Source organism: Emys orbicularis, chromosome 12 (assembly GCF_028017835.1).
Source record: "Emys orbicularis isolate rEmyOrb1 chromosome 12, rEmyOrb1.hap1, whole genome shotgun sequence".
NCBI lineage: Eukaryota > Metazoa > Chordata > Testudines > Emydidae > Emys > Emys orbicularis.
The window spans coordinates 23,024,056-23,042,666 of NC_088694.1; the positions used below are offsets into that span (position 1 = coordinate 23,024,056).

The window sequence follows — 18,611 nt, forward strand, 5'->3', positions numbered from 1 at the left end:
GTGCCTTTATTTTTGCTCTTTTGTGGTTCTCTTTACTGAAGGAGCTGGAAAACATAGGTGGTTGCTATTTGAGTGCGGGCAGTAACAGAACAGTGGGCTGGTGAGGTGGAGGAAGAGCTAAGTTTTGCTTTCTGCAATAACTTCCATGCTGCCATCCCCATTTCAGCTAGCTGATATCTGTACTGTGATACCAATTCCTCTTCAGTTACAGACCCTCCAATTGGGCAGCCAGACCAAAAGATACCTTTCAGAGTCTGAGCTAGTAGCTGGAGCAGGGACTGGAAACCAGCTACTTTGGGTTCCAGGCCCAGCTCTGCAAGTGACTCATTGACACCTTGGGCTGTGCCTCAGTTTCCCCATTTGTAAACGAGGTTAATAAAATCTCCCTTGGGGGAGTCGTGACATTTAATGTGCTTCGAGGTAGTTGGCTGTAAGGTGCTGTGTACATGCAAATTATTATTATTTGAGTCTTGGAAATTATGTCCTTTGATATATGGTGGCTGCAGGATATTAAAGCATAAACAAGAATCCCTAAGGGGCTGGCTTGATGGCAGTTAGCATCGCCTGTTGGGCATGTGCATTGCCACATGCTTCCCAACAGCAGCCATTCCTGAGGGCTGAGGAGGGTGTCCCTTCTAGTTCTTCGCAGTTGTAAGTACAGCAGCTGTGACAGGGGGCACTAACAGGTTAAACGGGAGAGGTTTAGCGCTTTGTTTTGGGCACAAACATCCCCCACGCACCCACTTCAGCTAAGGTAACATTAATAATCTGCCTTGAGCTGACAAAAGCCATGACATTTCCAGCTAAGGCTGCTGCTGTGTCCTCGGCTTGGCTTGCTGAGATCTGGCAATGCAGAGTTTGCGGAGCAGATGGTGACCTTACCTGCCGTACCTCACAAGCACACAATCTTAACTCTGAACTGCCTCAGTTTTTCCCTCTTGGCAGGAAACCCTTCACATTACGTGGTGCAACTGCAGGATTTCCCCCAAATCCTATCAAACCAGAGAAACCCTTTAACTTCAGTCAGCACCTAGGAACGATACAAACCACAATGAAACTTACATTTCAGACCATAGATGACATGCTTCATCTCTCAGTTAACATGTCCATGGGACAACGGAACCAATCTCCACATTCCCACTGAAATAATGGGATTGTTAAAACAATATTAAGTATTGTTTGCAGTGTTGCTGAAGCCGTGTTGGACCTAGGACATTAGAGAGACAAGGGGGGGGTGAGGTAATATCTTGTATTGGACCAGCTTCTGACCTGAAGAGGAGCTCTGTGTAGCTCAAAAGCTTGTCTCTTTCATCAACAGAAGATGGTCCCATAAAATATATTACCCCACCCACCTTGTCTCTCTAATACAATAAAAGCTTTGTTATCCGGCATGTTGGCGGTATGGGGAGTGCCGGTTAGTCAAAAATTCCGGTTAACTAAGAATTATACTTACCAATGGAATACCAATTGTCAAAGAATTAGAATACAATAAAATGAATAAAGTATAAAATAGTACACAGGTACTCACCAATCCAGTAGTCATACTGCACTGCCGAGTGGTTGGTCTCTTGAAGCACTTAGGTGTAGACAGGTAAAGTTTTCTATACAGTAGGTTATCTTATGACACTTCATATCACTATGGGCAGCACATGCTGTACACCCAGATCACTAAAAATGCCCTTAACGTTAAAACTATACTGAACATAATTTAATCTTTCTTTGATGATTCAGAAGGCACTTCAGGATCTTGCAGTGTCTCAGGGTCATCATTATCAACATCAATTATTATTGTAGATGTAGAAGGTGTAGGAGATTGGGCTGAATCTGTAATGACCCTGTGACACACCCTGGAAGTTGCTTTTTTGAATAAAACCCTGATATCAGCTTGCTTACTTGTCTTCTGCCTCTTTTGCATAAAAGTAGAGTGCAGAATGTGCAATTGCATAACCTCCTGGGCAGTATACTAGTCCCGGTTACTAGACTGAAGATGTGTATTGGGAGATATCAGAAATGCTGGTTAATAGAGCTTTCTGGCTGATAAAGTGCTAGATAACACAGCTTTTACTGTATTACATATTGTGACATGTAATAGCAGCCTCAAACACTGACATCCTATTCCATCCCCACACTAACCAGGACAATACACTGTTTGACTGAGACAATATCATACTCGGACAATTAATCAGTGGGATTATCCATGCTAAAGGAGTCTGTTTAAACCAAGCCTATACAGACTAGAAGTGTGCAGCACACATGATCAACAGTAACTGCAGCTAATGGGAGTTAATGGCTGTTCACAGCCTGACAACTCAGCTGTTTTAAGAGGTGGTTCTTGTTTAAAAAGTACAAGAGTAAAGACTGAACCTGCCAAAGTGTGTCAGGTTTTAAAAGTGAAACCAGGGAGACAAAGCTGCTGAAACTGGCCTCCAAACCATATTTTTTCTGACACTTTAGAAGCAGCTTAACCAATTTAAGCTACTTTTGTTAAGAAACAAAATCCAGGAGTTGGCAAGAGCCATTGGCCAAGTCCGGATCCACTTAAAATGCTCTGGACCACAACTGAATATTCTCTGTTAAGAGGGACAAGTAGTTTGTCTATATAGGAGTTTTAAAAAAACAATATGAATTATTTTCAGTGATTGAAGAGATCCATAAAAAAGCCATTCGACAATAGATTGGAAACCTAAGCACTGCATGGCGGATACTCTGCTAGGACTTGATAATGCATCCATAGCAGTCAAGGTTTTACCCTGGACTCCTGTGAAAGTGGGATCGGGTCTGTAGTTTGCAAAACAAAAAACAAACCGGAAAATGAGTTGAATATTAACAGAACATGAAATTCTAGTTTCATTGTGTAAGGTGAGAGAGAATGCTGGGACAGAGCATGAACACAGGCAAGGATTTTTGTTTTTTTCAATATTTGGGCCACAATTTTCAAGCCAGGGTACCTAAAGTTAGGCTCCTAAGTACGACTGAAAGGGGCTGTGCACTTTTGGTTTCTATTGCAGTTAACAGGAGCTGCAAGTGCTCAGCACTTCTTTAAAAAAAAACCACTCTCCCCCGACCCCCCTTTTTTGTTGTGGTGGTGCTGTGTGTGGCTTTAGGAGCTGAAAGTTTGAGAATTTTGGCCTGGATTTTTATTTTGACAGAGCATCTAGACATGGTGACGGGCACGTTAGACAGAGCCAGACACCCCTCTGTATGGTCTATTTGTCATTTCAGATGCCTTGAAACAGAAAGCGCACACGCCATAAAGGGCTCTCCTCAGTGGACAGTGTAAATGCTTTAAGTAGAGCTGGTTGGGAATTTTTCAATGAAATAGCTTTTTAGAAGGAAAATGCTGATGTCAAAACCAAGGGGAAAAGTTTTGATTTTGAAAGTTTTGCATTTTGATGTTTTGGAAATGAAACATTTCATTTCAATTCAAAACTACTTTTAGTTTAAACATTTAAAGTAATTTATAGTAAAAAAAGGAATTAAAGGTCAACATTTGAATGAAATGGTTTTATTGACTTAATCTGAAATTTTCCATTTGCAAAAAATTTCACAGTTGATTTTTCATCCCTATTCAGGACAGGGAAAGTTTTTGAAATCTCAAAAGTCTGACAGGACAGGAACACAGTTTCCTGTCTAGCTCTGACTTCAAGCAGCCAGGAAGAGTCATCTACTTGTTAGAACATCAGACTCACTCCCAGGTTCTGATGTCATTGACAATTGCTTAATTGCCGTACGTCAGCCAGCCTGGTTGTAATCAGATCCACAGATTGTATGAGCATGTAATGGAAGCACACACCTCCACTAATTTACCATTAGAATAATTTCACCTTTGCCAGCAAGGCTGACACTGACCTTTCCCTTATTGGTGTGCTAGAAGGAATGGATTTTAGTGCCCAAGAAGCCAAAAAATATGTGTATCATTGAACAGAGACCTTACACATTTAGGGTTTGATTAATTTATTAAATATATATCCTGATTGGGGACAACTAATTTTTTTTCAGGCCCTTCAAGGCAGCACAGAAGCCAGCAGAAAAATCCCCCTCCAACAGGTAAATGCACTTGCTGATAAAACGCCTTCAAGTTTGACTACATGCAGGAAAAGCTGAGTAAAAGGCTTCAGAAACTAATCATGTGGGTGGAAAATGAAGACACCTCATAAAAGGTTTTTTAGTAACAAGGGAACAGATCACATCAGCTTGGAAAGGTTAGGGAAAGCAATTTATAGACGCTAATTAGGGCCTCTTTAAAATGCTTTTGTAATTAACAAGGTCAGTTTTATACTAAAATGGTGCAAAGAAAAGAAAACAACATGAACTGCCCTGGGAGACTGCTCATTCAGAGCATAAGATTCTGCTGCAGCTTTATGGAGGTTTTCAAGGGTCATCATAAGGGAAAGGCCAGTGTTATAACTTTAACCTAGGTAAATATTTATTTACTTGGTGTAAATTCAGGGCCCGATCCTGAAGCCCTACCCAGGCAAAGCTTCCCATAGACATGAACATCTGCCTCAGGCCTCTGGCTTGGATCCATGCGTAAGAAACTCCACAGCATTTAGAAAAGACTCATGCTTGGTTTCAGTGAATGCTGCCTCCACTATTGCTATCCCACGTGTTCAAGTCAAGAGATTTTTTTTTAAATAAATGTGAAGATTTGATTTGTCTTCTGTTTGCGTCTCTTTAGGTTTTGGGTTTTCAAGCTTCCCCACAAAGAGAAAGACCAGAAAGTTATACGAGAACCCCAACTTGAGAATAACTTTAAGTGGTGGGGCTTTAAGAAATAGCAGCTAATTTCAAGTCATGTGAGTTGGCAATACTGGACCTCCCGCACTTTCCAGCAGGCACTCCAATCTGATCAGTTTATCTCCCCAGCCAACCAAGGTACTTAACAGAACAGAACCTCCTGAAGTTGCTACAAGGAAATCTCTTGCTTTGCTGTGCATGCAAGTGGGAACTGTGAGCGCAAATTGGTAACAGCTGTGCAGTTACCCAATCTGTGAGCAAATGCAGCATGTTCCAGCTACTGCACACACATACCTTTTTCCAGGCACAGCCACCCTGCATGCTTTCAGGAGAAGAGAGGCCTCAGTTTCCAGTGTCTCAGTGGTGGTTTCCTATTTGTTTGTCAACTATTTGGTATTATTTTCATCGTTCAGTGTTCTAGAAAGTATTAATTGGGTCACAGTCCTGGAGACTGAAGTTTTCCATTCACAAACTAGGTATAGCATTGGGAATGGCTGTCTAAGCTTCCACCACACTGTTCTGCCAGTGAGTTTAACCATGGATTTGGCAGGACTACCTCCAAAAGTGAGCGAGGAACTCGTTCTGTCAAGTACTTCTACTCCAAATACAACTTGCGCATGAGTTAAATCAAATCACTAAAGCCCTAGAAGTTGTCTCCATTGCCTTCTTTAATCAGGTCCTATTTAGGATTTCTCCCTTGGAGAGAATGTACTTGTGTTCACCTTCCACTATGGAAGCTGGGCTGGCTACTCACCCTTTCACAAAGAGTGAAACCAGCTTGTAGGGATTGTCATCCTGCAAGAATACTTTCCATTCCAAAGCTACTCACAGCAGCTTTCACAGTGAAACCAACAAAAGCACCATACCTGCTCTCCAGAGTGCATTTCTGAAGTTCCAGATGCTGGCCAGAAAGTTATTAGAACTTGACACAGCTGGACATCTGCTATGATGTCAGTAGGAAGGAAAACCTTCAGACAACACTGGGAAGGGTGGGTGGGTGGTTCCCAGTTAACCCACAGGGCAAGTAAATGAGTAGCAGGGAGAGCAGTGTATGGGGGCTATATATAGTTCCACAGAGGCCAATGATGTCAGCCTTGATTATCTGTCCAGTTTTCCCACCACACTGCTGTGCTCTCCTACTGCTCCTTATGCAAGGAAGAATCCCCTGTAAAAAGTCTGCAAGCCCACTCCCTTACCTTGTAAATCTCTACTGAAAAGCCACCTAGGCCATGACACTCCGAATGAGGCAGCTGGTGTGCTGCCCATTAGGCTGATCACATGTCTGCTGTTTTGTCTTAAACATTAATCGTAAGCCCTTTCTGGGCACAAACTGGTTTTAGTTCATGTTTGTAAGAGTCTAGCACGATGGAGCCCTGGCCTCTAGACATGACTGCAGTGCAAACACTGGTAGTTATTTGTAAGAGGAAATGGTAAGGCTCAGCAGCATTTCTTGTTCTAACCCACATATAACTTTCTTTAACAAATACCTTTTGGGTTGACACTTGTATTATGACAACTGAGCAAAACAGCTGCTGCTGCTTTCAGTTATAGCAGTGTAAAAGTAAAAGAAGCCAGAAAAGGTAAAGACCTGTTAAATCACCCAGTCTGTCCCCTGGAGCACATGCAGGATTGTTCCCTAAAGGATACTTTATGATTTTTCATCCAGTCTAGTCTCATGCTACAAGGCTTCTACCACTTCCCTTGGGAGGTTATTCCACAGCTTAATAGATCTCCCTGCTAACCTGATATTCAGTCTAAGTTTTCCCCTCACTATTTTCACTCTGTTACTCCCAGTAATACCCTTTTGTTCCGCTTTGCAAATGTCAAATGTATAAACTGCAAGAAGAGGAATTTAAACCACTGTGTTCCCCAACCTAGTTACCTCTGAGCCAAAATATACACCTGGCTCTTTAATTCTTTCCCCAAACTAATTTCTCAGCCTCATGATCATTTTTATTGATCTTCCCTTGAACAGCAGGAGCTGCCATAAAAATAAAACATCTGGCTGTGGCCCCTAAAAGTCAGCTGAAAACTGATGAAGCAAAATTCTGCCTCCTAAAACAGGTGTAGGGCATTTGCCGAGGATCTGGCTTCGCTTGTTCTAAACTATTAAGAATTCCTCTGCCAGGGAATTCTATACTTGGCAGCTGCAGTTAGATTCCACCCACCCTTTGTACTGGCTACTCAGGAAGGACAAAAGGGACCAGAATAAGGACAAAACCTGGACTGTAAACTATTTTTAGACTTGAAAAATGAACACAGTACAACCCCATTGAGTTGAAGTATTCCAGAGGCATCTGAAATATTCAGCTAAACGGGGAAGCAAATGTTGCATTGGGGATATGATTCCTCTGCATTCCTTTCTTTCTCCCCCCGCCCCCAGCCTTAGCTAAGGGATTCGATACAATACGGTTTCTTTGATTTTTCCAGCTAACATTGAAAGTGCCTTTTTCACATGTGGTCTGATTTGAATTCGTGTGCTAGGAAGCGACGAGTAAGAGGAACATCCTGCCACAAGGGCGGAGCCAAAGGAAAGGGGTTAGAGTGGTAACACTACATTTAAAGAGATCAGACATGGATTTTCCCATTAAATAGAAGAGTTTCAAGACCTAAACTGCATGCCCACCTCCTCCTCCCCACACAACCCACAGGGTATGCCTGTGTGCAACGTGAAACTGCTTTCTAGAGGACCAGTGAGTTTCAGGGTCAGAGTGATTAGCAGGTGTCCAGAGATGGTCATCTTCCCTGTAGACACCTCCATCAGCTACAGCTAGGAAGGGAATATTAAAGGACCAGGCTATAAGCCAGTTCACCATGCAGTTGATCCACTTCACTGCCCATGCACAACTGGGGACTTTTCCCAGGTATATGGCCAACATTCTGGACATCAGAACCCAGCCGGCCAGGCTGGTGTGCTGTATTCAGATTCCTTTCCTAGCTGGAAGTGGCCTTGGTGCTACAAGCTAAACTAAGACCAGATGCCAAGGTGACCAGTTACGCTTTGCAGAACAATTTCTCTCAATTTCAAAGTTCTTGACGGAGCTGGTTAGGAATTTTTCAAAAAAATGTTTGGCAGATAATGCCTGTCTGTCAAAAACTGAACCTTTTGGCAGGAACGTATCAGCTTTAACTTTTGTCAGGAAAGGTTTCACCCCTCCCAGGGCTGAAATTCGGGTCAGAATGTATGTGTACGAGACACACCGCCAGAAGAGCCAATAGCCCAGTGGTTATGGTACTCATGTCTGATTCAGAGCAAGGTCTTGAGCCTATGCCTCTCCACTCCCTAACCACTAGACATTCGGCTATTCTGGGCTGGGACACATGGGTTTTCATGAACAATTTTGAAAGCTCTCAGTTGCAGTGATACACAATGGGCGTTTGTTTGTTTTTAAATCTCTACAATTTCCACCCAGCTCTACTCTTGTCTCAGTACAGTAGAGGCTGCAGTAAAGTTTCAGAGCAGAAAACTACGTGGCCAGACTGGTTTGATCTTCCTCTATTTGAGCCAGTCACAATGTATTTTCTATTGTGTGTGTGCACACCACTACTCTCTCTGGGATGGATTAGCCAATCTGCTCAAGCATTTGATAGTCACTCTCAACTCTTTGAAAAAAAGCCTTGATACCATGACATCTAATGGTGATTCTTTAGTTCATATGATGGGGGGGAACCAGGTCTTTGGAACTCAAGGGCATAGGACATGTTTCATATTTGATACCACACGTGGATAGTTTAGATGGCATCCATGATGTGGTTTTCAGTCATGGATTTGTTACACTTGAGTACGATCCCACAAGGAAAGACATTTTAGACAAGCTGTCTCTGAGACAGGCATAAGGAGTGAGTTCCCTCTCAGACCCAAACAACCCTCAGGTTCCTCCCAAGGATCTGTACTGGGACCTGTGCTGTTCAACGTATCCATTAATGATCTGGAAAAGGGGGTGACCAGTGAAGTGGCAAAGCTTGAAGATTATACAAAATTATTCAAGATAGTTAAGCAAATCAGACTGTGAGGAACTACAGAGGGAGCTCACAAAACTGGGTGATTGGACAACAAAATGGCAGATGAAATTCAATGTTGTTAAGTGCAAAGTAATGCACATTGGAAAAAATAATCCCAACTGTACATATACAAGATGGGCTCTAAATTACCTGTTAATACCCAAGAAAAGAGATCTTGGAGTCACTGTGGATAGTTCTACAAAAACTTCTGCTCAATGCACTGCAGTGATCAAAAAGACTAACAGGGTGTTAGGAACTATTAGGAAAGGGATAGAAAATAAGATTGAAAATAACAAATGCCACTATATAAATCCATGGTGCGTCCATCTCTCAAATACTGTGTCCAGTTCTGGTCACCTCATCTCAAAAAGGATATAGTGGAACAGGAAAAGGCTCAGAGAAGGGCAACAAAGATGATCAAGGGTATGGAACAACTTTCATACCAGGAGAGACTAAAAATATTAGGGCTGTTAATCTTAGGAAAGAGACAACTAAGTGGGTGATATGATAGAGGTCTATAAAATCATGACTGTTGTAGAACAGTGTTATTTACCCTTTCCCACAATACAAAAACCAGGGGTCGCCGATGACCTTAATAGGCAGCAGGTTGAGCAGAAACAAGAGGGAGTACTTTTTCACACAACTAACCTGTGGAATTCATTGCTGTGGGATGTTATGATGGCCAAAAATATAACTGAGCTCAAAAAAGAACTGGATAAGTTAATGGAGAATAGGTCCATCAATGGCTACTAGCCAAGATGGTCAGGGATGCAACCCCATGCTCAAGATAACTTGAAACCTCAGACTGTCAGAAGCCGGGAGTGGAAGACAGGGGAGGTCACTCCACAATTGCCCTGTTCTGTACACTCCCACTGAAGCAACAGTGAGCGACAAGATACTGGACAAGACGACCATGGTCTGACCCAGTCTAGCAGCTCTTATGCTCTTAACCCCCAACCTCTATGATCCAAAGCCAGCAGATGCAGAGATACTGAGGTTTTTAACAATACTGATGGTCTTTGACCTCTTCTAGCCTCGAGACTCAGTAGGCAGAAGTCCAGACATATTGTGTGAGAGAGGAACACTACCCTATTTAATGAAAGTATTTCATGTCACTCACAGCTGGGCCATCAGTTTAAAATATACAGAACAGCAATACAAGTGGCTGCCACCTACCTGCCACCACCAAAGGAGGCCAGCCAGGCAGCAACTAACTTACCACTTATGTCATATGTCATAAGATCTAATGGACTGGTTTTCACAGTACAAAACCACCACAGTTATTCATAATTGGCCTCATAGTTAGCATTCTCCAAGAAGCCAATTATTCGTGAAACAGAGTCAGGGTTGAGAAACTGTGGCTCAGCAGCGGGGGCGGCTGTAACCCAGTTAAACTCGCAGAGTAAAAATACATATACGTAAGTCAGTCTCCAAAGGATTACTATAGGTCTTCCCAGACCCACCTGCCAAGGGTCAGACCGGGATTCCATGCACAAAAGCAGTGCAGTGTATACTGCTTTGCAAAATGCACTACAGAGATATGAAAGACACCGCTCTACAGGAAATCCAATCTATCCCAGGCTAGGTCTACACTACGGGGGGGGGGGAGGGGGGTCGACCTAAGATACGCAACTTCAGCTATGTGAATAGTGTAGCTGAAGTTGCGTATTTTAGGTCGACTTACCTGGCTGTGAGGACGGCGGCGAGTCGACCGCTGCCGCGCCGCCGTCGACTCCGCTTCCGCCTCTTGCCGCGGTGGATTTCCGGAGTCGACGGCAGAGCCATCGGGGATCGATTTTATCGCGTCTTCACTAGACGCGATAAGTCGATCCCCAATAGATCCATTGCTACCCGCCGATCCGGCGGGTAGTGAAGACGTGCCCTCAGACTCAACCACTGTCACACCCATTAGGTACAATATGCCTTTATGAGGGGCTAAAAGGAATACAAGAAGGTACCTCAGTGAGAACATCCATGGGAGGACTTTTGGGGAAAATTCCTTGCAGAGCAGGCCAAGTTACCTCTTCCCCCCTCACCAACATACACACACCTTAAACCCCTGTGCAGAAGCCAAAGGAGCCAACCTCAGTCCTTATCCATGCACACCTTAAGTGTGCGACTACCACTACACTCCCCAAAGGGGGTGGGATGGGAAAAGGGAGGTATATACCAGCTGGCAGAGGTCCATCTGCCACATGCAAGAGAGGAGAGGGCTCCTACTCAGACAGTCTAGGCTAGAGATTAGATGCCAGAATATAAACCTGCACTGGCAGAGCTAAGGTTAAACTCAGCAAGGTTCCAGGCATCTCCACTTATCCATGGAAGTGCCAGTAGACTAGATACAGCTTCTGCTACGATAGGACAGTACTCCCGTCAGCAGCTGCCGGGGCTGTTCTCTTGCTCCTTAGCATGGGAATTTCAATTCTAGTTTTCAGTACAGTTAGTCAGAGAAATTGTTCAGACAGTTTCCTTGACCACAGACAGCGTAGTGGAGCTAGATTAAAGTCACATACATGGGAGGTGGCGATTGTAGTACTGGGCGACAGGGGAAGGCTGGAGTAAATACAACACGTTGCTTTAGGGGAAGGCCAGGTCAGGGTACATTCTGCTACTGATAGGTATCCCCATGAATGGCAAGCACTGTAATAGCTTAGCTACTATGGCAGGGGATTGGGAGTCAAGCTGATTGGGGTTCTATTTCCAGCTCTGACACTGATTTGCTTTAGGACCTTGGGCAGGTCACTCCACCACCCTGTGCCTCAATTCCTCCATCTCTGAAGTGGAAAGAGACACTGACACACCTCCCAGGGTGCTGGGAGGCGTCTTTTATCCATGCGTATAGCACTTTAAGAACTTCCTGCAGAAGTGCAGAGTAATAGGAATTGGTAGCTCCCCTGCCATGTGGGGCAGAAGTACCCTAGGCCAGGTGCACCTGGCCCTGCATGGGAGGGTTGGATAGAGTGAAAGGAGCCTCCCCCCCGGCAGGATCTAGCCTGTACCCCCATCACGTACTTGGGCCACCTTCTGACATCAGTCTAAGAAAGTGTAACTTTCCACACAGACCGCACCACCTTAGCCTATCCGTGCTGCCGGGCATGGTGCCTTCACTACAGGAAATGCCAGCCCACAGGGACAGTGCTTCTGTACAGACACCACTGGAGGTGGCCCTGCACACTGCATAGAGGTACAGCAGGTTCACAGGTTGCCAAACCATAAGGACTTTGCCAGACACAGGCACCCCCAGCAAGTCCTACCTTCCTCCACATCATTCCTCAGCGATGCCTCCAGCAAAGCAACGCTGGCCTCAAAAGACACCTTCTTGCGGCTGACAGCGCTCCTCCTCTTCTCATGCTTCCGCTTCTTGTGCTGCATCTCCTTCTCGTACTGCGCCCACTTCTTCAGCTGCTGAGCCCTGCGCTTCTGAGCTGTCCGCAGCCGCTCCAACGTGGGCACCTTATCCAACAGCTGGAGTTCTGTCAGGAGATCCACGTGGGCGTCCATTGGCTCTGCTGGGAGAGATGGAGGGCAGGCCTAGGATGGCCCTGCTGGAGCGATATCCCACAGTAGGTGCTCTGTGCATCAGCAGCCCAGCACTATACTAGCATCCTGGGGCTGAGCTGTGATCGGTGCATCCTAATCTCCAAGGAGCACATGATGGAACCCTGAGAAGAGAAGGAAGGAACAAGGCTAAGTTTCCAACAGTCCCATTCAGAAAAGTCACCATTCCCAGCCCAATGGAAAAAAACCCTCTCCTGATAACAGCTACCATCTTAAAGAAGTTTTCATTTTGCTGCCATTGTAACGCAGGCCTGCTTGGTGTGGTGCTCCGTCCCCCTCTAGTGACACCGAGACCATCTAGAGATTAATGAGTCTGCTACAACCTCAGCTAAGAGGCATGTGGCTTGAGGCTCACGCACTAAGCTTGAGAGGTCCCAGGTTCAATCCCATCCACCAACGGCCGGGATCTGATGGTGTTACACCATGTCAAGGCTTTTAACTATAAAACTCGGTAACGCGGTGTGCAATTGTCACCTACCAGCTGGACGGTACCTAGTGAAACCCACTTGAAGATGTTGTAGTTTTAGTTGGGGCGAATTGCACATTAGAGCACCAGGGAGCTCCCTGAGGCCATGACTCACCTATGGGCTCCTCTGGCATAACACAAAGTATCCACTTAAGAATCTGAGGATCCCCAGCCTCACTGTACTTGAGGCACCAGGGGAGTTAGTTTCACCTCTCACAGCAGCCCACTTGTTTATGACAGCTCTAGATTGCCTCCAGCCTGATGAGGCTATTGCCAGTTGTGTTACAGTCGTCTCTAGTGGCCCCATCGGCGATCTGAGCCCCATTGGGCTAGACACTCTACAGACACACAGCAAGAGTCCCTGTCCTCCAGAACTTACAACATCAGGTAGTAAGACAAAGAGCAGAAGATAAAATAGAGGCACAGAGCGTGTCAGTGGCAGAGTCAGGAACAGTATCTAGGTCTGAGACCCAGTCTAGTGCCCCAGTCACTAGACAAAGCAGCCTGGAGTGTCAAAATAAGGCAAATGCTAGAGATTGGAGACCTACGAAGTCACCCAGTTCATCCCCCGAGGCCAATGCAGAATGGACACACACGCAGTGACAATCAAGGTGTCAATGTTACCTTGTGCTCTCCTCACCCTCTGTTTGTTATATCCACCAATGACTTCACCTTACTGCCATTGTACACTGAGGCAGGGCCTGTCTGCATTGTGTGCACAGCACCCAGCATAGTTAGGCTCCAAATCCCAAACCGGGGCTTTAGAGGTACTACCACAAAACCAAACACAGCGAAGTGTTTTGCTGCCGACAGACCTAATACATTGGGAAACTGTTTTTTAAGTGACAGGATTTTTATCTCCTAACCGCTTGCAGCCCAAAGGGGTGTGTGACAGAATGTGGGGATTTCACACCTGAGCCTGCACTCTGACACCACCCAGCTCCCCCTGGAGACAGCTGACTGGGGTAATTAAAAATAATTAGCTAATCAGGCTGGTGGGCTGGGTGAGCTACCAAGCCAATTAGCCCGTCAGCTTAAGGCTAATCAAGAGGCCCAGGAAGGAAATGCCAGGAAGAGAGGAACAGCCATACTCAATATACTGCACATTCCTCTACAGGAGATGAATCTGAGATACAGTTAATGAGGCACAAACAAGTTGCCTCAGTGATGAGCTAGTTTCCTCTAAATGTACCAATACACAGTGTATAGGGTTGCAAAGTCCCAATGTAGATCCAAAGCCTGTCAAAATTAACAGGCCACTATGTTAAAGCCGCATATTAAAAGAGCTGGTCAAGTTTCCTATCACCATCCTTCCCTCCAAACCTCTTCCAGGCAAGTCTGACCACATTAGATACTGGGGGTTCGTTATGCAAAATCTGCAAATGCCTGAAAATTTGGAGGGTTGTAATCAAATAGTGACGGAAGCTGGCAGGAACATTCCTTGCTCACCCGCCACTTCAAAACAGAGAGAGATTAGCATTGCTGCTAAGCAAAAATGGTGCTAAAAGCCTCAAGGCCCTTTGGGACAGACAGTATTTGCAAAACACAAAGGCAGTCTGAAACAGATCTAGTAAGTCCTCAAGGCAGCTTAAATCATAGTCAAACCAAACTATGTAGAGGCATGTGCCTCTGCTAGACCTTGGTCCTCTTTGGATAACACAAGCCAGTCCAGCCAAGCATGATTTATCCATGGCCCACAAAGATGTTTCTGAAGAATAAATTCTTCCCCTTTGGAATGCACCAGATTGTACCAAATGGTGGATAGTTTCACAAGGTTTATACGTGGAAGGATACCCCTAGGCTCCATACAACAGCATTATCATCCCCATCCACCTTCCTGCAAATACCTCCAGAGGCCTTTGATAAAGGATTCAACCCCTTCTATAAATACCTCCGCAGACTCTAAACAAGACATTCCGCTTCCTCTGCAAGTTACTCAGGCTGAAAGCTGGAACCCTGCGTTCCAATACAAATCTAACTTACAGGAATTCCAAAGCATGCAGGTTGGTCCGGGGCTGCTCCTGTTGAAACAGTCATGCGCAGAGACACCGGAATAAGGCCTAAGTGCTGCTTCAGTGGTACATGTGAGCCCGAGTTTGCGGGCTTCAGTCGGAGTGGAACACAAGGTCAAAGGCACCTGAGCGTAGTACATAATTCTACCCTTCTGAGAGCATTCCTTGGAGGGGGTCTAGTCTAGCAATGTTTTAGCTAACCCTGAAGATTTGAAGCTCAATGTATTTAATAACTGGATGGTTTAAGAGGTAACAGCAAGGGCCGCTTCTTGACGTCCCCCATTGCCAAACAGATGCCACTTTTCATGATGGTTTAGTAAAAGTTGTGTCCATCCCTACAAAAACGGCTCAAGCAGCAAGGGCCTGATTCTGCAGGTCTGTTAAAGCCAGTGGAAGTGGAAGTCAGTGGGTCTGCTTGCCTGAGGCATAGCTACTCCCAGGAGGAAGGCTTGCAGGTTTGTGCCCTAGAAGTGCCAGAGGAAACAGCACATTTAGAAGGCATGGGAGGGAGCCGGGTGGGTGGGAAGCTTGCTCTGCCATTGCCTGGCTTTGCCTGCTCTCTGCATAAGTTTTAGTCTCCTGTAGCTCTTACACTGGCACAAGAACAAGAAACAAAACAAAAGAGAACAGAGAGACCTATGAGAGAAGACAAAGAGGCTGTGCTTTGCCAGTCAAGCCTCAAACATGGCCTTAAAAAGCAGCGGCAGCCTGCAAGTTATTGTCAGGCAGCTGCAACTACCAGAAATATTAGATCCTCCTCGAGCACCAGAGAACTGCTATAGGTTTACAAGCATTGAAAGGTGGCAGAACTGGACCTATTTCCGTGCTACTCTTTAGAACACTGTAGTCCACAAAGCCCCACATGGATGTTGGCTCTGCAGCTCAGGCTGCTTGTTTCCCAATGACCTAGTTTCTTTCATTGTGCAAAAATATATATATATATATATATATATATATATATATATATATATATATATATATATATATATATATATATATATATATATATATATATATATATATATATATATATATATATTTTGCACATGTTGATTTTTCTTTGCACTACCTGGTCGGTCTAATTATAGTAGAGCCACAGCAAGGCCTAAATGTTCATTTTACCTGTAAAACAGCACAGGACCCAGCTGTGTGGGTGTCTGTGGTTTACAAAGCTTCACATCTTAGTTTCTTTCTCGCTCTCTCTTTTTTTCCCCTGCCTCTGACACAGCTTTGTTTCCATGAGCTCAGCAGCTCCGTTTCTTGAGAGGTGCAGAGCACATCCTGCGAGCCGCGAGCAAACCACAGCATCAGGACAGAGAGAATAATGATCCTACTGCAGGTGCCAGTCAGAAAGAGGGCCGCTCGCTATTTTATGCCACTCATGTGATCACTGTTTTCATGATGGTCCATCAAAAAGTAATCCAGCTGCTCCAATAAGAGCCCCCAAAGTAGGTCCTATGTCTACCTCCAAGTATCCTTACTAAGAGCATGTAGGTGCTGGTACTTGTGATCATGTCCCATCCCACAATGCAACCAAAGCCCACATTTTGTGTGCACTCTGGCCCACCTCTTGCAAATATGTGATTAGTCCCCCTGAGTTCCATGGATCCACTTTTGTATCAAGTGACTTACAGGCCTTGCAGGATCAGGGCATCTTCCTGTAAAGTGGAAACTCCCTGAGCCACAAGCAAACAGCCATCCCCCTCCCCGCTTTAACTTGTGACATCATTTAGCTGAACAAAGAGAAGGTGAAGGGGTGACTTGATGACAGTCTGTAAGGATCTACATGGGGAACAAATCTTTACTAATGGGCTCTTCAATCTAGCAGAGAAAGCATATAACATGATCCAGTGGCTGAAAGTTGATGCTTTACAGATTTAGGCCTGGCCTACACTAAAAAATTAAGTCAACCCAGCTATGTCGCTCAGGAAAAATCCACACCCCTGAGCAACATAAGTTGACCCAACCCCCAGTTTGCTCACTAGCCCCCACATTAATAAAGTAAAAAGTCATCACATATGATCCAGCCACATAGAGGGACAGTCAGTTTGATTTCTTTAAAAAAAAATAATAATAAAAATAAAACCCACTGACTTTTCTATTTATTTTTTTTAACTCTTTATTTATTTACTTGGAGGGTTTAACAAGTTTACAAATCCTCACTATGTAAATATCAGAAACAAAACAATCATTACAACAGTTAGCTTTTGGTTGCAGAGGCATTGGATAGGAGTATAGTCACCAGATTTAACACGGTGTTACGATATTACAGAATGAGCATCATTACAGCACTTATATGCCGTTGCTTGTGATTTTATTCAATTGCCATGAGATCTCTATAAACACATATTTAACAGACCAGGCATGTCTATCATTAGAGGGGGGAAAACGATTTGGGAACACACAGTTTCTGACAGAGCATCCTTTAAAAAGGGTGCGCTGAGACTTAAGTATAAAATTCTACAACTGGCCTGCTGTTTGTATTGGTCTTCGAAGCAAGAGTGCACCTAAGGACCCAGTCACTCAAACATGCACATGAGTAATTTTATTCACAAGTTGTCTCCTTTGAAGTCAGTGGCATTATTTGTGGGCACAGGTGTCTGCAGGATTGATCCCAAAGCCCCAGAGTGCTATCAGTGCACAAAGAATAAGAGAACATTCCACCCTCCCCTGCCGATTAACCCCATGTTAATCTTCTCTCGGCTGGAATCTGAAGCCGAATGAGAGAATCTATAACAAGGACAACAGTTTTCGGTAAATGAGGCAGTTTGGTTTATTTCATTAGTATCCATTTCTAGCCCACTGCCAGGTCAGGATTTCTTCAGATCTGCCCCTCACCATCCACAACCGGTGTTCTCTATCCACGGCCTTTTCAGCACCATTCCTACTAGGGTGACCAGCTAGCAAGTGTGAAAAATCGTGGGGGGGGGGGGGGGGGGAGAGATTAGGTGCCTATATATGAAAAAGCCTCAAATATCAGGACTGTCGCTAGAAAATTAGGACATCTGGTCACTCTAATTCCTACCCACCACCCAATGCCAGCTGCAGAGACCAACTCTTCTGCTGTCCTTCTCCCACGGATGACTCCATCAAGCACGCTGGCCTTGACTCCTTAGCTCAGGGGTGGCCAACCTGTGGCTCCAGAGCCACATGCGGCCCTTCAGAAGTTAATATGCGGCTCCTTGTATAGGCACCGACTCTGGGGCTGGAGCTATAGGCGCCGACTTTCCAATGTGCTGGAGGGTGCTCACTGCTCAACCCCTGGCTCTGCCACAGGCCCTGCCCCCACTCCACCGCTTCCTGCCCCCTCCCCTGAGCCTGCCATGTCCTTGCTCCTCCCCCCGCCTGCCCCCCAGCCTCCTGCATGCCACGAAACAGCTGATTGGGAGGTGTGGGGAGGGCTGCCGGTGGGTGGGAGGTGCTGGGAGTGGGGGGGGGGGGAGGGAGAGCTGATGCAGGGGCTGTTGATGTAGTACTGTGGCTCTTTGGCAATGTACATTGGTAAATTCTGCCTCCTTCTCAGGCTGGCCACCCCTGCCTTAGCTGGACGCCCAATTTTGTTTATCAGGTTTTGTTGCCACTAGTGTCTCACTTCTCACTGAACCCAGCTGGTTGGTGGTGCAAGTCCCGCACTGTGGTTTGGGCTGATAGACAGGGGAAGTTTAGGAACCACACAGTCTGGGAAAGTGACTGTCAGGTGGCAGGAGTTCCTCACCAGCAGGGGGAGCAGGAGCTGCCACCTGAGGCTGGGAGAGGCAGAGGGTGCTAGGCAGTCTGAGGGAGACCAAAGAAGGGGACAGAGCAAGGGAGGGGTGGAGAGCGGCAGAAGGGATAGA

The 18,611-nt window shown here is 45.4% G+C and overlaps 1 protein-coding gene across 2 annotated transcripts in view; it reads right to left on the reverse strand.

The window, feature by feature from the left end:
* PPP1R16B (protein phosphatase 1 regulatory subunit 16B) overlaps positions 1-12,240 on the reverse strand; it is a 73,883-nt gene extending 61,643 nt beyond the window's left edge. For both annotated transcript variants that reach the window (XM_065414872.1, XM_065414871.1), the window contains exon 1: positions 11,994-12,240. In XM_065414872.1, the coding sequence (XP_065270944.1) occupies positions 11,994-12,240 (247 nt within the window). The remainder of the gene's footprint in view (positions 1-11,993) is intronic.
* Positions 12,241-18,611: the final 6,371 nt, after the last annotated feature.